Consider the following 22,986-nt stretch of genomic DNA (forward strand, 5'->3'; position numbering starts at 1 on the left):
GGGGAGCGAGGACCACATCGCTGCCTCCGGCTCCGAGCTGCCAGTTGCTGGTTGCCAAGCAGTTATCATTGTTTCTGTGACGATTGCAGAGGCTGTTGCTAATTGAAGAAGCCCCCACAGCATCCTTCTCTCTGCTCCTGCTTCTGCTTTTATTTTAGAGGCTCAAGGGGGAAGACAGCCAGACTAGTGCTTTTTTACATTGCATTTTTATTTATTTCTTTTTGTGGGGGTGGGAAATTTCTCAGCTGGTGATTGAGTGATGGACTAGTTACTCATCCGTATCCCTTCAGTCTTTGTGTGTGTGCGTGTGTGTGCGTGTATGTCTGAACACACAGACCAGCTTACACACACGCACACACACACAGAGAGTAAAATCCTGTTTGCCACTGCAGTGGGCACAAATAGGTGAGCATGACTACAGCCAAGGAGCAAAATGCATCAGGGAAACAAGCCCAACAGCAAGACCAGGTAATGCTTATTTTCCTCAATTTCAAACAGATACAGATTTGCATTGTGTAGCTTTGTGTTTCTTGTATGATTATTATGAGTTTGTTTTTTTTTTTTTAAATCTTTTTGGTGTGCGTTCTTAAAATTGTCAACTGAGTCACCAGTCAGTGGCAGGAGGAAAGTGCTGTGTAGCTGGGTTCAAGGTCTGCTTTTTCGGTGTGTGTAGAGACTTGGGGGAGAAGCTGAAATTGTGCTATTTTTAACAGCCTGTACCTCTTGCTGAAGGCTATAGAGGTTTGTTCTGTAACTTGTTCCTTACATGGGTGCTGGGAGAAGGGGGCAGGATGTTGGGATGGAGGCCCCTTCTCACTGGAGGAAGGGGGCAAGGGTATTTAAAAGCCCCTCTGTGGATAGAAATAAAATTGTAAAAGTGGGGTTCAGCTTCAGACTTTGTTGTGCACTTTCAGTGAATTTTTTTGCCTGGCATTGTCTTAGAAGGGCACTTCAGGGTACAGCATGTGCCCAGGCTGTGCCTGAGCAAGCAGGGGTGACAGGGGAGGCAAAAAGCAGCTGCAAGTAGGTAAAACTCCTACTGGCTTTGGGGGAAATTGCTGTGCTCACACCATATCTGAACTCGATTATTTATTTCTCTTGGTAGGGAAATTATGCAGCTTTACATGTTTCTGTAGAGGTAGAAAGTCAAAGACTTCGTTTTCTCTGTCAAACCTGTATTTTGGAGGATATTCCTCTCTGCCTGCACTTACCAGGACGGAATGAAGTCAAAACTTTCCCTAAAACGCAGCGGGTGGGAGAAAAAGAAAGGAATGTGTCCTCAGCTGTAAAGGATGGGCAGAGCTAAAAAGTGGTGGCATAAGGGAAAGTCTGGTTGCGATCTCTGAGGCTGGTGAAGGTTCCTGGGCTCCGGGGGCACCAGCAGATCAACATCTCCGTTCTCCTCATCCCCACCTTCCCCTCCCCATGCTCGGGCCATGCCTGGGGGAGCACGGTGGAGCCCGGACGCTCCAGTTCTTCAGTTTTCCTCATCTCCTTAAAACATTGGAAGTTCTCCACTTTAATCTTTGGTTAGAACAGCACGGGAGGATAATTTAAACAGATCTCTCAGGGCACAAATTAATTCTTAAAATAGTTCTTCCCAGCTTGATAGGCTGAGAGCCTCACATACTGTTTTTCTTTTTTTTTTTTTTTCTTGGTAATGTATTTTAGGGAAGGGAAAAGCATGGGAAGACACTAGGCACCACAAATAGCATCATATAATCTGCATTTTCAGGGTGACATTATACTAATGACCAAAACGGGCTCAATGGTTCAGAGAAAACAAGAAGGAAGCAACTTTGATACTCAGGGTAAAGAAACTAATGCCTTCATCTAACCCTGTGTACGTTGGACTTTGTTTCTCTGTTCAGTGCTTTTGGAATATGTATTTTTGTCACTGTTTGCTGCAGGTTAAAATGAGTCTACCTGTGTTTCTGGAGGCAGGGGTTTTTAGAAGTGCCTTTTCTGAACAAAGAGGGCTGTGTGGCTTAAAGCTCTGTGAAAGTATTGGGTTTTGTAAGTCAAGAAGTATATGTTAAGTGCCTTTTCTGAACAAAGAGGGCTGTGCGGCTTAAAGCTCTGTGAAGTATTGGGTTTTGTAAGTCAAGAAGTATATGTTGCCTTTTTATAAAGGAGAGGTGTTTTTGTTTCAAGTAGTGTTACCTGCCTAATGCCATTTTGCTGTTGGCATGCCATGTCTTTGCTACTTTGGTCTTCCTACGTGAAGTATAAAGTGCTCAGAATAGGTCTTCAGTATTATGCAGACTCTTGATTGAGTATATTCTAAAACTGACTGAATTGCAATTATACCCATATGGTACACTTAAATATTCTGGAAGTACGTGCTCTGTCAGCTCTGCCCTAGTGTGAGCATGAAATAGAAATACCAAGAATATATAAATATCAATCATATTGATGAATATTAATGTCTGAGTCTGTGAGCAACTTTGCTCACTCCCATAATTTCTTTTATTGTTTTCACAATACGTTATTAGTAAAATGGCTTGACAGAGGGGGGTTGAATCCATTCTCTGTCTATTGATTTGAGTGCACTTTTATCTTCCAACACCAAAAGCAGATCTAAACCCTTATTTTATCTAAAACTGTTCATAACTGAAAAAAGGCTCTATTCAAATTCTATTTCTAGCTGAAATTCTATTTCCAGGCTTATGCATATCAAGAATTATTGAGATTTTTTCTCCTCTCTTAAAAGTGATCAAGAAACTGAAAAATGTAGCTTGGAGAAAAATTGAAGGCAAAGTGCTGGTCTGGCTGTAGAGGACTGAGTCTTTTTCAGCAGCAGCTGCTGCTGTCGTAAGAGATTTTGACCATCCCTTTTATGTGTTCCTTGCTGTGACATTCCCTGGATCCAGAGGCAAGCAAGTGACACAGTTGGCTTAAATCTGTGCTGTGTCCTTCCATGCTAACCCAAACAGAAGCTGGGCATGAAAAGATACTGCAGGAACAGGGTGGGGAAAGTTTGAAAACATCTGCAGAAGCTTTGCAGGCATAAATTAAAAAATTTACTTTAGACTCATGTGTCTATATGCAAATGAAGTCATGTTCTGTCCTGAGATTTACAAAAATGATAATACTTAGAAAATCACTGGGATGTGGAGATAAGTAAAGCACTGCCTTAGCTGCTGAAGGCAGGCAATCCCTTTCTTCCTTAGGTAATTAAAAATGCTTCTATATAATATCTTTCTGATAAGTAATGCTGCTCACCTCCATGGCAGTTAAACTACTCAGAATTCCAATCATTTATCTCCTTGCTTATCTGTCTCATGAGTCTGAACTCTAAGTCTTTTGGACATCATGTACAGAAAACATTCTGTAAGTGATAAGTAATGCTGTCTGTTACTGTCAAGTTGTGATTGCTTGATCAAGATGTGAGTTGGATGTGGTTGCCTCTGTGCACTTGGCTGCTCCTGACACAGCTGTGGTTTCTTGTTTAGGGGGCTGGAGTTGGACACTGTGCACTACACGATTATCTCAGTTGGCTTTCTGCTAGACCCAGTGCTCAGAAGTCCATGGCAAAGCCTGCAGACACTGATAGACTCAGGGTCTGGCTCCAGAGGACTAGAGAATCTTGTTCTCTCTCTTGGGGTTTGTTAGCTGGATGTGTGGATAGGCCATTAAAACGCTTTTCCATTAAAAAGGAGAAGAAAATAGCAACAGCAGGTCAAGTACTCTGACAATGTGCTTTAGCTATTTACACAGGCTGAAGATCTCTGTGTTTTAACATAAGCCTGTAAATTTGTTATCTTAGTTTAGCCCAATTCTTGCTACTTTTAATGGCCTTTGGGAAAGCAAATAGCTCTGCAGTCATATATAAAGATAAGGAGGCTGATTTTTTAATGAAAATGTGATAACAGGCATAACGCTAAAATGAGACTGTTAAATATTTTAAAAAGTGAGTCAGCATATCAAGTATAACAGGATCACAGATTCTCAAAGAACACTTTTTATAAAACATATTTAAAGGGTTGACTGGTTAATTGGGTATTTGAACACGGAGAATAAAGGATTGTTCTCATTTCTTTTGCTGTCTAGAGAAGAGCTGTCATGGGCTTATGGGGAGCAAGATCCTGCTCTGAAATGTGCTGCTGTCCTAGACAAGGTTGTTAATGACTGCATGGAACTCCAAGTAAAAGACCAAAAAATAAGTGAGGAGACAAAATAGCTTGAGGGCTGCCTTATTGAAGTGGGCTCCATGGAGGAGTGGAATCAGATCAACAGAACAGTTCTGCCTATTAGCTGTCATTAAGGTAATCAATTCTGAATTTTACAGAACAGCTGGAATTCCAAATAAGAGGTGTGGTGTCTTCAAGGGGAAAGAGAACACATTTTACTTGGAAAACCTAGGCCAGACTCAGGAATAAAATGATGGAAAGATTAATATTTCATGCTGCTAATGTTCCCCTGCCACCCTACTTCACAGAAATAGCCTGTAGTATCTTGAAGACTGGGTACAGGTGGAGGAGTATCTAATATACTGTGCTGAAATGTGCCTCTCCTTGTGTAACTTTATCCAAATAAGAAAACAAGTGTGCACTTTAGCTGCATTATGCAGGCATTCCCCCTGTGTTGTTGTAATTCAGGTAATTCTGGGATTTCCGGTACCAGGGGATGGCAATCCCTGTGTGCCCTGCTGTCTTCCTGCAAGGTCATAAATACTCTGTGTCATTGTCAGTTCAGTCCTGTGCTGTTACTTCATTCCCAGAGTAGCTTAAACTAAAAAATTTGGGTGTGCTCACATTGGGAAGCAGTGTGAACCCACCCTATGAGAGGCAGAGAGATGATATTGAGGTCCCAAACACACATTTGGGATGCGGGGTTATTTCAAACTTGTTCCAGACTGGTGTGAATGTCCTTTAGAGGCTGTTCAGCATCTTCTCACTAAGCATCATCTGAAATGAAGCCAGTTTCTGTACTCTGAATCGACTATAAAATCTGAGTGAGAGCATGGTAGATGGGTACAACTGAGGGGTTTGGTCAGTTGTGCAGTTCTGAAATGAACAAAAGTACTAGAAGTGCCCCCCATGTCTTTAGTAGGATGGATGGAGTCAAATAAAAACTTCATGTGAGCTTTGTTCCTGTACCTAAAGATATTCTTATATACTTTTTTTTTTTTTCCTCTGAAGTGTGACTTAAAAATCATTCCAGATCTTCTTTGCTCACTTGGGCGCTGTCCAGAAAATCACTGCCCCTGGGTACCAAATGTCTTGGTTGGTTCTACATGCTCTGCATGAAAGAATGCAGCAATCCTGATCCTCTGTGACAACAAAGCCTCCATACAGCACATGAGCAATACAGATTATGTCCAAAGAGTGCAGGATCCCTTCACATTGTAAACAGGCAGTAGTGTACAGCAGGTTCAGGCATGAATTATAAGTTGTGCATTTTATGTCTTGAAATAGGGAAGGGATTTTTCCCTTTTATTTGTCAACACCATGCCTGTTGTGTGCTGGATCACAAAGAGGCACTGCTGAACCCTCTCTCTTTTTCAGCAAGGTTTGAAGTTCCATGTTGTAACTGAATGTTTGTAAGCAGATTGAGCTGTGAATTCACAAGAAAGCCCTGATTCACAGATCCATTAGCTGGCACAGTCAGACTCCCCACTGCAGCATCCCAGTGCCACAGAATCCACACAGAGGAATGGAACAGCACCATGAAATACCTCTGAGATGCCTAGACCCAACACTGAGCTGAAAGGAGCCTGGCCTGGACCAGTTGAACAGGTGGGAGTGAGTCTCCCAGGAGATGAGCTAATTTAGCGTGTTATCTCAGTGACTTGTGATAGCAGAGCTCCTACGTTCCTGGCTGGAGCTGAAAACTGTCACATCCCAAAGGTGAGGCCCTGCTGGTGAGAATCCCTCATTCTCATTGCAGTATTCTGGCTCAGGTTATTACTGCTGTGCAGAAATCAGGGGCAATGTCCACTTTGGGAAGGTGTCTGTCAATGAGAAGAGAAAAAGTAGAAAGCTCTGATTTGCATAGAAAACAATAGGTTTCTTTAGTTCTAATGGAACTGTTTAGTATTTGCTGTTTGAGGGCATAATTTTTTAAAAATAAAAATTCTTCATGTGAAAGAATAATTTTTTTTTTCTTGAAAACAACTCTTTAAATTACATGTCTTATTGTTGTCCCAACACAGGCTTTCTCCAGGAACTCATAGAGAACATTTGTTTCATTCTGTTAATGGCATCTGATCTATTCCTCAAGAGATTAAATTTCCGTAATAGCGCTCCCGAGAACGCTGTATTCAAGAACATGGAATTGCATCAAACTGGCAGTCTTTTCAGGCTGTTAATTTGCCATGAGGAATGCACTCAGCTAAGCAACGGAGAGGGGGATACAGAGGTGGAAAGGAGCATGTTTGGTGTAAAACTGGAGTGTCAAAAAACGGGATACTGCAGAAAAGCCTTTTCAGTATCCAGTGCTGAAATGGAAGTGCTTCTGGAAGGCCTCTGGAAGGCCACAGCCTCTAAAGTTCGTACATTTCCACAGGATGCTGTTTGAGATGGTGTAAATTTTACACGCTCTTTATACCTTGACCAAGTGGGATGTGCTCTGCCACTCTCCTTGGTACAGCTGTTCCCTCCATTCCTGGCAGAGGCACTTTGTGTTGTGTTCTTTCTTATTAAATCTCTCTTTTGCTGTTGGATACGGACAGAATAATCTGTCTCTGAAGTTCACCAGTTATGTGGGGTCATCAGGGTGTGTTTGAATGCCACAAGACTCTCAGAGAATTCGATGTGTCATTCCAGCTGTGGTCTATTAACAGTGCTGTGCATTGCTACAGGCATTTCATGAACAATGGTTGTACCTGCTTTCAGTTCTTATGCCTTTAATGCTGCTTCTTTGTGATCTTTATCAGGCATTAAGTTGTGGTGAATCATGGTCTCTTTGGATGATATGAGAGAAGGCAGCACTTCTAAAATGATGCAGAGTACAGTAATGTCTATTTTTTATATAGTATATTCTGTATGTTTTACGTTCGCATTTTTTGATCTTTTGTCCATTTTTTTTTCCTTTCATCTTTTCTTTCACCATTCTGTTCTGCCCACTCTGATTCTTAAGTGGGATTTAAGTAAATGAAAATAGAATCAGAGAAAGTGCCAGCAGCAATGGACCAGGAAAACTGAGCACACTTCTTCAAAGTGCAGATGTGAAGATGTGAAGACTTAACTGTGAGAGGAGTGCATTCAGCAAGTTTGAAACATTTGTTAAACATAAATTTGGAGAGGGACCTGTATTTAAAATCAGTGAAGGTTCTCAGGAAAGGAAAGACAAGTAAATATGAATTTCTGACTTAGCAGCAAATTTTGAGTGGGATTATTGGTTAGCTTTGAAGGACAGTTCAGTGGGTGGAGTATGGAACTTAATCCTTCTTGTGTGCAGACTTCCACTGCTGTTTTGAGCAAGAGTGTTGGGTCCTTAGTGGAAGTTAGCAGTTTCTTTTCTGCTGAGATAGTCCACGTTGCCTAAAATGGGGGAAAAAAATATCTGGGAGTCTCCTGAGGATAAGTACATGAAATATGGAGTTCTGAGATACCGTAGTAACTCAGGCTACACAAGTAACTGAGATATCAGAGAGATGCATTCCTTGATGTTTGGGGAATGGAGGGACAGGGTCACAGGAGAAAACCTGAAAGTTAAAACTCATTCTGAAGGTTTTAGATATGAATAAGAATTTCAGCAGAAAAATATCAAGATAAAGGTAAATGCTGTCAGGACTCGAGACAGTTATAAGCAAACTTGCAAATGAGAGAGAGATAATGCACAGAATCTGAGGATTGTATCTGATTCTAAGATTTTGGGACCTTGAAGCAATTTTATACTTTAAGGTAAGATGGAGATGCATCTTTCAGCTCTCCGTTGCATAATACAGAGACCTTTTCCGAGAAGGAGTAATTAATATTTTTTTCAATAGAAATACTGCAGTATAATTAGGAGCCAGAGAGCTTAAATGGAAAAGTAAATGGCGGGATGATGAGCCAAGGATATGCAGGGTCATAGGTTAAACCAAAATCTTTCAGAAGTGGAAGCCAGAAGCTGAAGTTCGGCACTTGGCAGGCTGATGGAGAGCATCTTCCTGAAAGTCAGGGTGAGGGGATGAGCCAAGTCTGAAGCCCAGAGTCTGGTACTTGTAGAGAGAAAGCCTTGAAAAAAGTTGTGGAAGTTGTTGGAAGCAGAAGCTCTTAAGTGTGATGGAAGTGGAGAGGACATAGCTACATCCTGCCTCCACTGGTGAAAATCCTTCACTATATAAAATCCTTTACTATATAAAATTAAGGAAATTGCTGATCTTCAGAGATGTCTTCCAACCCTAACTTTTCTGTAATCCATAGGAGAGGAGATGGTGAGTGACTATTAACTCTCTGGACTAGTTATGGGAATTACAGCAGAAGTGGGATTGGATTTGGTCGTGAAAGATGCTTGGGGAGGAAGGAGCTTCAGGCACCTGTTCACCTGTCCACCTTGAGCAAAGCAGCAAAGAGGGGTTTATTTTTGCCAGCTCTCAGATACCCTGTTCCCCTTCAGAAGCACCCTGCCTTCACAATAAGTACTTGAATAACACAGTAACCAGAGATGTGGCCTGCTTTTCTGTATGGGGGGTATGGTGGGGAAAAGGGAGCAGCTGTCTTTGCCGGGGGAGAAGATTCCCAAAAGAACAAGAGGAAGAAAATGGTTAAGGTCCCCCTCTTGCTCAGGAAAAGGGCTCTGGTTCTCTCATTGTCCCTCGTGCTCCCCATCCCTGAGTGCCCTGATTGCCTGTGCCCTTACTGCTGCAGGACTGAAGCTTTTTGTTGAGAGACAACCTGTGTGCTGTCTGCATGATAAACGGTCAGTGGCAAGCAATGTAGGGCTATTACTATTATGAGATACTATTTTGTGAAAGAAACTGCAGGTGAAAAGTGCAGATAGACCATAATTTCTCAGAGCAGGTTTTGTCCTAGACTGCTGAACATCATCTGCTCACAGAGGCATAACAGGGGCTCTGCTTTGGGATCTTGTCTTGTCAAATAACCCCACATTGCCAGCACCGTGGCTGTGCCTCTGGGCTAATGGCCTTGGCAGGAGAGGCTGCTGAAAGGATGGGACAATATCCTTGCTTTGCTGGTGAGTGAGGAGCCCTGTTGGAAGGCATTTCCCTGTCTCAAACGACCACCTTAAAAATGCTGAAATGCAGATGATCATAGGCAGAGGATAGACCAGTTTGTTAGAGTTGGTGTGTGCTGGGATGGAGAGAGTCAGTGATGGCATCCTAGTGAGTCACCAAGAGAGCAGGAGCATCCAGACATCATCTCTCTGCTGCTCCCTCAAAACTGTTTTGTTCCTTTTTACTCTTTGGTGGGTATTCACCATCCATCCCAGGGTGGGAAAGCCTCATGCCCTCATTGCACCTGTATGAATACACAAGCTGGGCAGGGAACCAAACCCTGTTTTGTCTCATGGTGAAGGAGGATGAGAAAGACTGAAGCAAATACTTATGAAGAGTTAAACTGAGCTTACAAATTAAAAGATCATGCAAAAACCCATTGGAAAGGGAAGGAGAATGAGTTTGAATGAAATAGCAAAAACAAGCCAATCTGGAGGCTGAATTGTTGCCTTTTTTATTTTTTTAACCCTTCAGCTTACATCCTTTGTTGGTCTGAAAAGAAATGGATGTTCCTTTTATTGTTTATAACACTGTAAGAGAGATAAAATAAAAGTAAATTTTACATAAAGTTTCACAATGCTTTGGCTAAAGTAGTTTCTATTGCTGCTTAACTGCTGCTGAGCTTGAAATTGGAGAGATAATAAGCCTTCATCTGAAGCAATTAGTCTGCAGTTTTTGTCTCCATTACCTTCACTTATGTCTGTAGCCCAATAGTTACATGCAGATATTTAAGACTTAGTTGTAGTAAGATATTGTCAAAAGTGAAATCACAACTTAGACTTTAATTTATTGTTAATTTAGACTGTCAGAGATACTGTTATAAACATATAATAGCATATTATGTGGAATGCATTTTGGGCCATTAATTTAGCTTAATCACACACTGTGACCAGCCTCTCAACTCTTTTTGTGTTGGGTTTAAAGGGGTCTGATACCTAGTGTGGTTGTAGAAATTAGCAAATGGTACATTAAGTTGTAACTGCGCTTAAGTGTGCTGAGAGCCTCCCACTTTTATGTTTTTGTTTTCATGGCCAGGAGCAAACAGGTTATTTTCAAATGCATTTGCAGCATTTTGTGCCTACTGATAGAAACTCAAGGATGGACAGGGAAAGCATTTTAGAACTTAGCCCATATTAAATGAGAGGGAGGAGACATGGGGCAATACACGGAAAAGCTGATATAGCTTGAAGGATGTAGTAAGGAAAACCTTCATGGTTGTTATTATTCTGAGATATGGTGGTGTTAGAGAAAAAGGAGGAATTGCTCAAGGTGGGGAAGCATAATGCAACTTTTTTTTTTTATTACTTAAATTTGGGATTCTGTAGATGTCTTTGCACTGAGTATAATAAGCATTGACTAGTCCTCATAGCAGGAAATTTGTTTCTCAACTTTGCTTCTTCTCCTTAAGAGTCCCTGGCACTTCACAGTTTAGTTGAATCTAGTATACTAACAAGCTTCCTTTTTCTAATTTTCGTGTCCCAATATCTGTGATTTAAAAGTTAATTTGCAAACATTGCTGAGAATGCTGATCCATTGTATCTAGCGAGGATTTGAGATCAGTCTTTGTGAGCTCAATCATTGGAAGGTTCAATTGCATTAAATTGATTTATTTTCCATGGTGTTTTCCTCATAAGCTACAACACATGGTTTAACATGGACTATATTAGTAGTTGACTTTGCTGTTGCAAGTCATGGTGTAATTAGAAGTTTTATTCCAACAAGCTAAACAAGCCAGATAAAGAGCAGTTGTGAAAATATGGGACAGAAAAATTCAAGGAGAAATTGATTGAAACAGCCCTGGAAAGTACTTTACACATACAGTCTGTGCATTAGTAAGATTATATTGATTGGGAAATGCTTTGACTTTGGTTGCTGAGGGCTGTTCAGTGCTCACTTGTCCAAATCAGTGTCTCTTGGCAGGACCAGCTGACCTCAGTTACTCCTCTCTACTTGAGGAATGTTACTTTCCCACCCATAGTGTCTTTGAGGGTGATAATAAGTAAATAGATGATGTCTTCTTTTGGTTTTGTGCCTTCTTTGCAAACTGGGCTTTCCAAAGCCCTTCTGGGAGATTGCAAGACTGAGTTGTTGTGTATGAGGCATTTTCCCCTCAAATATGTTAAGGAATTCAATGTTGATACTGGGCTGTACGATAACAGAGCATCCCTGTGTAAAGCAGGGAACTTTAAGTAATTCTGGAAAGTGTAGGTATCTGAAATTAGAGATGTTTTACATGAGTGTCTACACTGAGAATAAATCTATTGACTTCATCAAGCCATGAGCTGGCCCCTGTACTACCTTTCACTATCCTGGAAACCCTCATGAAGAAAATTAAGGCTTTAAATCTACAAGAGCAACAAACTTGTAACTAACAGATTTATTCCAGCTGGCTCATTCTGTTTTCATGTGGCTTTTATTATAGAAATAGCTGATGCTATAAACAGTTCTCTGTACTGTTCTATCACAGTGGGGAGAAGTGTTTCTTCCAGAAATCCAGTTTCTCTTAGGTTCTCAGAGGTGTGGAAATCTGATGGAGCTCTGTCTGAGAATGGACTTCAGGATTAGGACCACAGTATAAATTAGGCCTTGTATACACACTGGGATAAGGTTGTGGGCCTGGTTTCCTCATCATTTGTTTCAGAAGATTTATTTTATCCCCTGTTGGCTCCCATCCTCTTGCTTGTGAGGAAATACTGTCCACACTGGACTTCTCCTGACCTTGAGGTGGGAGGTGACTAGAATGCACTTGGGGACCACATAGGTTCCCTGCCAAATCTCCATTCTAGATAGTGTGCTTCCCATAAATTCCTGTAGGTTCCTAAAATTCCTGCAAGCTCCTATAAATTTTAGAACTTCTCCAGTCAGTTATAATGCTCTTAGCATCTGGGTAGTAAATCAGTGTTATCAGTAAATAAATTGTCATCTTGTCTGTCATGCCAAAAGGGAGCAATTTTTTTTTTTTGTTCTTCAGCATCCTGCTGTGAATTCCAGAGAGGCTCCAGTGATCAATAGCACACAGCCACTGTCACAGGCTAAGCCCAGGTTTTAAGTCTTCAGTGATCTCTCTGCTGTAAATTACAACTGTTTGAAACTATGATGCATAGTTGTTTTTCTGTAAAATGCAGTTCATTTGTGCAAGGATATTCCCCGTAAATCATCCCACTCAAAATATATTGGGGAAACCTTTCAAATCTCCGTGGAGCTCTTCCTGGGGATGGATGGGGAGCTGGCTGAAGCTGGTGGCTCAGGATTGAAAGGTGGGCAGGGACAGGTGACTTTGAGAGCAACCCTGAGGAAAAGAGCTTGGGGGTGTTAGTTGATGAGAAGCTGAACATGACCCAGCAATGTGAGCTGGCAGCCCAGAAACCCAACCACATCCTGGGCTGCATCAAAAGGAACGTGGACAGCAGGTCAAGGGAGGTGATTGTCCCTCTTTACTCTACTCTGGTGAGTCCCCACCTGGAGCACTCTGTACAGCTCTGGGGTCCCTGACACGAGAAGGACTGAGGAGGCCACAAAGATGGTTAGGGGGCTGGAGCACCTCTCCTGTGGAGACAGGCTGAGACAGTTGGGGTTGTTAACCCTGCAGAAGACAAGGTTCTGGAGAGACTTTATACCACCTTCCAGTGCCTAAATGGGGCTACAAGAGAGCTGGAGAGGGACTTTTTACAAGAGCATGTAGTGACAGGGCAAGGGGTAGTGGTTTTAAACTGAAAGAGGATCAGGTTGGTTTAGATATAAGGAACAAATTCTTTACTGTGAGGCTGGTGAGGCCCTGGCACAGGTTGCCCAGAGAAGCTGTGGCTGCCCCTGGATCTCTGGAGGTGTTCAAGGCCAGGTTGGATGGGGCTTGGAGCAACGTGATCTGGTGGAAGGTGTCCCTGCCCATGGCAGGGGGGTTGGAACAAGATGGTCTAGTCCTAAGTCCCTTCCGACCCAAACCATTCTGTGATACTATGGTCCCATGTTGAACATGTTTGGACCATAAACCTAGTTTTACCTAAGAATTTGTGTGTGTCTACATTAAAAAGTAAAACCAAAAATGACTGAAATCAGATTTAATGGGATCGGGAATTACCAAATCAAAGAAAGCCCTCATTGTTCTAAAAATGTCTCTGCTACCCAAATATGTGATAAGCTTCTGTTTTTATTCTCAAAGGTTTAGAATTTCTGAAAACTGAAACTTTTTGTCCCACTTTGATATAATTGGAGTTAATTACACCCCACACACAATTAATATAATAAATCTCTTCCCCATCTTGCTCTAGGAAAGTAAAGAGAGCTTGGCTGGTTGCTACTTCTGTAATAAAGCATTCTGGAAATACTGTTTTATGTACACAAAGATATGAAGTAATTGAGCTCAACAGGCCATGTAAAATACACATGAGAAATAAAGCATGTACTTGAGGCTAAAAATATAATCCTAAATGAATCCTACTGGGATGGTCTGTGCTCATGCTACTTCTAGTCCTCTCACTGCAAGTAGAGTTTATTTCTCTTTGCTTTTGTTTCCCAAATAGCTTTTTTTTATCATTTCTCTTTGGCCTCTATGAAAAAAAGTTGGAGAAAGAATCAATTCTTTCTTCATGTAAGTTGCTACAGCAAGGCCTACTGTAACACACCAATTGTGCATAATCCCACAGAGCAGAAGAATAGACGTAGCAGAGGTTTGGGGAAGAAGTTAATGAGAGATTATAATGAAGCTACACGAGTGTGCTCTTTCTCTGTGGAGTCGCTGTTCAGGGAGACTGTGATACACATTTTTCAAACAATCTTCCAGATTATTTTTCCTTCAGTTCTAACCAGGCTCTTAAATTTTTGCTCACAGGTGCCTGTGGGTTGCAAGAAACACAGCCTCCAATATCCACTGAGCCTTTGTTTTATTTTTCCTTGGCCCATTTCTTGAATAATGGTTTATGTTGTTCAAAGAGAAAAAATCGGGAATTCACTTGTTGCAAGCTACACACCAAATACTGTTTGTACTTTAATGTGTTGTTGGCTGCTCATCAGGTGTAATGCATAGCTTTTATTTATTTTTATTGCCAAAACTGCTGTTAAAACAAGAGATGACAGTTGCCCCAAGGAGACTAAATTGAGGTGACACTCAGATGTTTATACTTCATTACTTTTCATTGCCTTGACAGTTTCTGTAGAGCTCCTTTCCATCATAGAAGCCTTCAATTAAGATTAGTGTGTGGCTCCCATGACAAAAAAACTATTGAACTGCATTTTGTATAGTAATCATCAACGTGGATAATACAACTAAATCAAGAATAGCTCATCTTCAGTTAAGGGATTCTGCAAGGCTTGTTGTGTTGGCAGTATGCAAAAGTGAAGATCTGACTGAAAAAGGTGTGGCATTCACTTGTCCATTTGTGCTGATTGTCTTTGCAAATATGAACTATCATTACATTATCCTTTTGCTTTCATATCCTGTGAGGGAGGAGAGGATACACAAAAAATTTGTATTAAGCCAGACTGTTAGCTCAAGACTGATGAAATCATTGCTGTCCATTTTGGGAAATTTCAGTGCACAAGAGAAGACTAGGAGCTTTCTTTAGAAGAAATAAATAGATAAATAAAATCCTCCTGTAATGCTTGCTTGCAAAAATTATGGATTTGAGGAAAGAGAGATTTTTACAGAACTGGATGCTGCTATTGCTAGTCTCTCAGATCCCTTCCTCCCTGCCTGGGACGTGGTTTGCAAAGGGGTCTGGAGATGGGAGGCTGTTGTTTCCCAGTGCCTGGCTGCAGCATCCCTGCTCCCGCCCTGACACCGCGGCACGGGCAGATGGCTGAGGGTGGCACAGAAGGCTCCCATCCATTTTTAGCAGCAGATTTCAGTGCCTGCTAGCCACTTACTCTTTTTGTCATTTGGGCAATGCTTCAAACTCTGCTCACATTATTTATCTTTTAAAAAGCTGGGGTAGCTCCTAATTTCTTTTTAGAGCATTTGGGACAAATATCCTCCTGTGTTTTGTCTTGGTCATGCTGCTGAATGATGTGATTCTGTTTGTTGTGAAATGCATTTTGCATGCATAAAACACAGCTAGAACTACTCAACAAGCTTCAGAGACTTACTTAGCTAGCTGTGATTTGGCAGGAGATGACCAGTTAACATGAAAACCCAGGAAGAAAATCAAATAGTTGTGGGAGATGTTGAAAGTAACAGATGAGAAGAGGTTGCTTGCAGAATTTTAATTCTACACAATAAATTATTGCTCACAAATTGAACTGCTGCTTGCTTTTCAGGGATATTAGAGAGCTGGAAATAATGCATATTTTAGCCAGGCAATCATCTACTGTCTTTTGTTGACAGACAAGTAAAACCTGAGTGGGGAAAAAGACTAATTAATCATTACTTTATGTAACCTTTACCAGTGTGATACAGCATTTGCATTTGAGTCCTATTGTGCAGTGTTCATTTAAATTAAGTCTAGTTTGGTTTTTAATTGCTGTAAGATCCAGGAATAAAACAAGTGGAATTATTGGTTTTGGGGAGCCTAATAGTCCAAGTCCAACCAAAAATGACAGTCTCAAATGTCTCCACTTTTTGTATACCACATCATTGGTAAATAATGCCCAGGGGAGAAATTGTGAGTCGTGATAAATCGTTGAGCATCCAAAAGCTATTGTTGGTCTCACTGGGGACCACTGAAAGCTCAGTGCTTTTGAAAACCCAGCCAATTATGCACGTGCTTATGCATGGGCTTTGAAGGCTCGCTTTTCTTGCTTATTAAAAGGCATGGTTTTTTAAAAGCTTTCTGTCATTACTGGCCATTTATTTTTCCTTCTGTTTTCTTTTGAAAACATCTAAAAAGATAGCACACTTGAAACAAACACATTTGAACTGCTGTGTAGTCAAATGATGGGATTTAATTCAGGAAACTGAGGGTGGTCTTTTGGTCAGTATTAAGAAGGAAAAGGCAGCAGTTTCTCAGGTTTTAGAGTATTAGATAGCCCTGCTGAGTTTTGTCTTTTCCTTTGCATACAAGAGATAATAATGGAGCCATAGTGTCATTTTAGTTATAGAATACAGTTTGTTTTCCTGTTTTAGTTGGAATATAGCAGATTCTGAAAGACTTTAGGACAGGAGATGCTCTACAATAACTGTTTATATTATTAATGAAAATTAATTTTCATTATATTTTAATTATGTTATTTAAATATACCTTCCTTGCAGAAAGGTGTGTGTTACTAAAATTGCTCATTCCACATGTGATAATAATAATGCCTAACGTGTCCTTCACGTTTTATGTCTATGAATTGCTTTTAAAAATATTCACTTTGACATCTCAGTGATGTAGGTAAACTGCATTAGCCACACTTGGCAGAAAGGGAAGTTTGATACAAGAATGAAGTGGCTTGCCCAGGGCTATATTACTCCTGTATTTCAGGCTCCAAGCCCGTGAATTGCAGTGACAATCAGTGCTGTGGGGGCAAACAGTTTGGGTCAGCACTGGCTTCAGGCAGTTTGTTGACATGTCCTACATTCCTTAAGCATTTTGAGAATGTTAACAATGATTTATTCATCCATTCATTCCACTACTCACTAAAAGTTCTGATTCTTTTAAATGAGATCAGGCACACTTGGGTCTTCGGATCTTTGTGGGCACTTGTAGAGATTTGACAGTCATTTAAAGAAACTCCTCCTAACCCAGACTCTGGTAAGCAACCATGGATATTAATAATCCATCAGGAGAACATGTGCACACTGATTGTATACACTCATGTGTCCACACACAGATACGCAGACATACAGCCCACCATGAAAATCATCAAACGAATCCTCGTGCCTGGCAGCATTTAATGAACTCTGAACCTGAGAGCAAGAAATCACTGTTGTAAATCTAAAATGCTTCCAGAAAGGTGTTAGGCACTATCTCTCCCCTTGAAGAGGCAGCATTTTCCAGCTTTAACTGGATTTCTACTGGCCTAAGTAATAACTGACCAGGGAAATAAAAGCAGACTGGTGCACCAGTCTCAAAAAATATCTCATCCCTACAGTAGAAAATAGTGTCTTTCCCAGTGCAGATGGTTGTAAATTTGAAGTGGTTTCTTATTTGTTCCTGAAGGAAGAAGAATTTCATGATATCTGCTGCTTTGTGTCAAAAAAATATCCAAGTGCTGTGGGTCAGTGGTTTGCAGTGACAGGATGCAATGAGCCCCAGAAGTGCCTGTCGGATGCACTGATATCACCTCCCCCTGTAGGCAAGTGCCTCACAACTGTTAATGAATTGAACCTCAGTGGCTGGGATGCTGGCACAGCTCATGAAGCCTGAACAGACTCTTTTGGTTGCCTGCTTAGTCTTTCTAACTGTAGCAGGCTGCACAGTTACCTTTAAGTTGTGCTTTCCTTTCACAGGGAGAGGATAGAGGCACAAAGTGACGATGCAGCTCTGTCTCAGACCCAGTGCTTAACCCTTGCCTCCCAAGCTTTCAATGCTTTCTCCACTGAATCAGCCTTTCTCCCAGAAAATTCAGTGTCTCCTGAGTTATTTTATAACCTGCAAATGTGTTTGCTTCCCTTGAGGAGCAGAGTATATGTCATTCCTTAGTGGGCAAATAGGAATGGCATGAGGGACAGGTGAACAGTGCTGCTCTTAGCTGTCCCCCTAGATAGGTGGTTCTGTGGCCATGGATTGCTGGCCTGAGAAAAAGAAATATGATGAGGTTTTCAGGCAAATCCCTGAAATTTCTCTTTCTGCTTTTCATAGCATGGCAAAGTGACAGCATTTTCTCTAAGCTACAACTAATGAGGGCAAGAGGACCTAGAGAAAGTGTGGAGGCTGGAGGAGAGGGAGCCTTCCCTTGAAAATAGATGTAGTGTGTTAAAAATATATATGTGGGGATAAGGAAAAGTCACTAGAAAAAGAAATCCTCATCGGCCTCTGTTTCTTGTTCTTTCTGGAAACTCTGCATCTGAAGCTGAAGATAGTTTCTGTCCTGAAATACTCCAAGTGGTCTTTCCCCTTCCCTTTGGCTCTAGCCATGTTAGTGGCATAGGGCTGGCTGGACAGCCCTGTATTTTGCAAGAGACAAGCATTCTGGCACTTGATTAACTCCAATAAATGGTGTTTTTAAGAAGTATTTCTCAGTGAGGTATGATAGCCCTTTGTCTCTAATGAACTACTCAAGATACTACTTTTATTTTCATTATGTCTGCATATTATCAAGCAATAAATGCAGACATGTGCATCTAAGTGGAAAAACCCACTCCAAACCAACCTCTCCTATCCAAAGAAAAAAGCAAGTACTATTTGAACCAAATGTTGGGAAGCTTGAAAGAAGCCAAAATGCCTTATTTAAGGACTTTCAAAAGAGCGATCTTTGATATTAAGAGTGATTTTTGGAGTCTAACATTGATATGTTACTATCTAGGACTTCGGGCTCAGTTGTTGAAGATATCAGACACAGCTTAAGGACCAAGAAAGATGTTCTGATAGCTGAGGAGGTTAAATGCTGTCGTGGGGCCCCTCACACCCTTGTGCTGTAGTTTCTATGTAATTCTGAGTGATCCCCTTAGACAAACATTTCCCAGGTTAAACAGTTCCTATTTGTCCCATTTTTTTTCCCCAATGCTCAGCTGAATTTATTTGCTAACTAAGTCTGGATTCTAAACTTTCTTTTTTTTTTTTTCTGACTTTCAGAAGTGCTAGACATTTCTAGCTACAATTGAACTAGATAGGAGCTATACTTAACTATATAAAGTTATGATAATTGCTCTGAATAAAATCAGATCTCAGGCATCTGAAATTAAACACCCTAAATTAGCAAAATGTTTGACCTTAATCATTCTCTGACTCAGCTCCCCATCTGTGTAATGGGATGCCATCTTCCCTTCACCACGTAGAGGTGCTGTGGAAAGAGAGTGATGAATATTTGAAGCACTCATGTATTGTAGTGAGGAGCTCCACAGAAACCACTGTGAGAAAATTGATAACTGCCTTTAGAGCAGGTTGGGATTGTGCAAATGCGGGATCAAATGAAATATTGAAGAGCCCTCATTACACGTGAGCACCAACCACTTGGTGCAGTTTCTGAGGCAGTTGAAAGTATGTAGGATGTATAATTAGACTTCTGCACAATACATATGTACAGGGGGCTGAATTACAGCTCATGAACCTTGAGGCTTGAATTTGACATTGCCCAACTTAGTGCCTATGTGTGAACCTTAACCTCAAGGTAGATTTAGTCTCTTATTGTTGATTACAGGTGAGATTTTCAAAAACATTTGCCTCTTCCCCTCTCTGTTGCCAGTAGAGATAACAGGACTTTATGGATGGCTTTAGCAGGAGCTGAGCTAGACCCATGTTGAGTATTTTCAAGTCACAAGCAAGGATTTATGTTGCACATTGCCTGAAAAATACACTGGGAAAAAAAAATGCAGTGTTTGATGATTTGTCAGTGAAGTGAAGTTCTTGTTGTTCCTAAGGGCTGTTAGCTTTTTCTATTAAGAACAACCTTGTATGTGAGATGCTAAAATTAGGTATTGGCAGTGTTTGTTGTTGTTTGCCAGTGCATAACATGAGTAGGCACAATTTCTGTTATTAACCTTGAATGAAGAATTCCACTGACCCGGTTCTGAACATCAGAAACCTTGTGGTAACCTCCAGAGGCTTTTATCTGACATGCACTGAGTGGTATTTAAATGACCCAGAGTCGAGTTTTAGTATTATTTATATTGCAGAAAGCATCAGAGATCAAAACCTCATTGTGTCAGGTTCTTATCAGACGCTGCCATGAAGATCTGGCAGTATAAATGGACAAATGGAGTTTTCTTATTCCTGTTTTACACACAGAGGAGGCAGAATCTGGCCTGCAGAAAGCAGGATTTGTTTTATGCTCACTGAAGAAGAGAAGAGACTCCCTCAAAGTCAGGCACAGAACCTTTAGCAGAGTCAGTAGCAGTATCCAGAGCTGTTGGGTCAGAACTGTTATTTCAGCAGCGTTACTTCTTTTCTCATCTCCTTTGCAGATACAGTCTTCCAGCTTCCATGCTGAGCTTTTGCCTTTTTTTCCCCTGCCCATTAATGACTTTTTCTGTCCCTTTTACATAAGCAACGTCTTATATTATTAGCAAATAATTGTCTTCTTCTGCAAAAAGAAGATTTTTTTTTTTATCACAGCTCTTCTCATGGTACTTACCATGTCTCTTTTGAACTTTGGAAGTCAGAGTGTACTGAATCAATGCTACAGTGCATTCCTCCTACCTCCAGCATAATTTTCTACCATACCCTTGGCATAGACTCCCTGATCCTGCACATTTTCTTAGCAGTAAAAAAGAGCCATTTGAGCTGCTACAATTTATGTGATCTCACAGGGAAAACATTATTTCCTTAGAAGCAGCAGAAGCAAATTGAAGTATTCCTCACTGTGAGGTAGCAATTGGATTGAAATACCTTTCTGAACCCCAGGAAGCTGTCCACTCTCACAAAACAATGAAATGCCTTGGAAAACATCTGTCAGCTGCCGTGGAAGCCCCCTGGTCCAGCACCCTGTCTTTGTTCCATTGTTTCACGGGTACTGTGGTGAGCTGTGGTATCAAAGAGCAATAATAATCTTTCAGCAGCACAGATACACCCAGGTACAAACTGAGATACTCATCACAGGAGAATTATTTCTTTGCCATGCTGGAAAGGGCCTCTCATGATGAATTCTGGCTCAGAGATGACCACATCCAGGGGTGGCAAGAGTAGATGAAGATACTGCCCTTTCTGTGAAATCATTGTTCAAATTTTCATCTAATTTTTCTAATTCAATTGACTTTCCAGCACCCTTCATTTTCTCTTAGCCACAAATCTAACTCCTGTATTTAGGTTATCTCGTATTTATTCATATTTTAATAATATCTAGTAGCTCTGGTCATTTTACCGGTTTCTGTTTCCAAGGAAATGAAGAGCTATGTGTAAAGCAAGAGACCATGTTTATGATGAGCACAAACAGTAAAACAGAAAGAAATAAGACAATAAAAAGGCCACTTTCTTCCTAGGGTTTGATAAGGATCCTAAAGTACATGGTTATACATTTGAGAGCATTACAATACTGAGGATCAATGATTAGGAATGCATAATGTGCTCATCCCAAACGAAAATGACTTTTTGAAAATCAGTGTTTTCTTCAGTGGGACTCTGAAGAGGAGGAAAAGTGCACTTGCAAGTGGATTCTCTTCTCTTCTCTTCTCTTCTCTTCTCTTCTCTTCTCTTCTCTTCTCTTCTCTTCTCTTCTCTTCTCTTCTCTTCTCTTCTCTCATTGTTATATTCAGGAGGGAAGTTCAACATGCAGCTCAGCAAACCAGGCTGGATGGTAGCACAAAAGAGAGGCTCTGCATTGCTTTTTGCCTGCAGTGATTCTGGCAAAACAGTTATGAGGGGAATTTGAACAAAGTGATTTCATTATTCCCTCTCTTCTAGTATCTCATCTCTCTGTTTCATGACTACTGAACTCTCAGTTTTTAATCCCACTTCTGTATTGTTTCATTTTTTTATTGTGTTTATTATTAAAAAATATCTAACAATCCTAATGAAATAGAAGCAGTCTATGTGATTATGAGATTTTAAATGTTAAATATAAATTAGTCTTAGGAATAACAAGTATTTGTTCTCTTACCCAACAGGAACGTATCACTAAATCCCTAACATTATGTGTTAAATGCATTCTTAAGAGCAGTGGGGATTTCACATGGTGTGCACTCAGGGATGCCCATCTGTAAGAGATGGAAGCCTCCATTATTTCATAGCCTGAAACCTCACTCTATCTACCCCATTTCAGGACTTATTCTTACAAGGAGCAAGATCACTGCTGAGTGACCAAGACCAAACTCTGTGTGCTAGGGCAGCCCTGCAGTGGTTTGGTGGACGTCTCTGAGGTTGCTGTCTGTACCTCTGAAGGAAAAAAAAATCAATCCCTTGTTCCAACTTAGCTGATTTAGCAAGAGAGAGAATAAAAACTTTGATCCCAGTAAATTTCTGTAAGATAAAGAGAACATATGAAAATGAGATTTCACCAACAATAGCCCCATTTAATGGTGAAGCTAATGACTGATGTATTTTCATATGCTATTTCCTCCAAGACTTCAGCTGTTTTTCTAGAACTGGATGGTGAAGCTATTCCTCAGCTGAATAGGAACAGTATTCATCACTACTGTGGCAGCAGAATTCTGGGGAGGATTTTACAGGAAATAGTTTTGCCATGCAGGAAGATTTCAGCAGCTCTTGAGCTGCTCCATTTCTGCAGGATGATCCACTGGAGAACCTGGACCATCCCAATCTTTGCAGAGCACCTGTTCACCTGCATGAGCCACTGCAAATGGCTCCACCACTGGGATTGTTTTGTTAAAGTGAACAAGGTATGGTCTGTCACATTTATAGAAAACTCCTTAAATATTCCGGTTGCAATCTTCTCCAAACTGTGACAGAAAACACTAATGAAAAAAAAAAGCATTTAAACCCAAAAACCAAACCAAATTTATAATTCTGGGAACTGGGATTCCTATTTGTAAATAAGAAGAGAATGTAGTGTAACCAGGAATTGCTCTCAAAAGGCTTCCTGAAATGTTAGTATTATTTTAAAAGTACCTATAAGGCAAGTGTTATTTGGAGGCACAAAGCCCTACTACTTGAAACACTGTTTTCCTTTTAGTTCTATTGATTTCTTTTGTGACTCTTGGTTTCATTCCCAGGAACTTACAATGCTTGCTAAAAGCTCGTGTTATTTATCTTCCATGAACTCTTGCATATCTGTGATAGTTCAGCAAAATTCTATTTCTTAGCAATTTGCTCTTGATGACTTATCTGTTCCAGAATTTAACCACAGGCTTG

The 22,986-nt window shown here is 40.8% G+C and overlaps 1 protein-coding gene across 4 annotated transcripts in view; it reads left to right on the forward strand.

The window, feature by feature from the left end:
* The window catches only part of DPP6 (dipeptidyl peptidase like 6), a 540,742-nt gene that overhangs the window by 295,012 nt on the left and 222,744 nt on the right, over nucleotides 1-22,986 (forward strand). The window contains exon 1 of one of the 4 annotated variants that reach the window (XM_008629653.2): nucleotides 7-468. The exons of the other annotated variants lie outside the window; for them this stretch is intronic. Coding sequence (XP_008627875.1) covers nucleotides 412-468 — 57 coding nt within the window. The 5' untranslated portion in view covers nucleotides 7-411. Of the gene's footprint in view, nucleotides 1-6; nucleotides 469-22,986 lie in introns of those variants that run through there. 4 annotated transcript variants of the gene reach the window in all.

This window comes from Corvus brachyrhynchos, unplaced genomic scaffold (genome assembly GCF_000691975.1).
Source record: "Corvus brachyrhynchos isolate BGI_N302 unplaced genomic scaffold, ASM69197v1 scaffold52, whole genome shotgun sequence".
NCBI classification, from domain to species: domain Eukaryota; kingdom Metazoa; phylum Chordata; class Aves; order Passeriformes; family Corvidae; genus Corvus; species Corvus brachyrhynchos.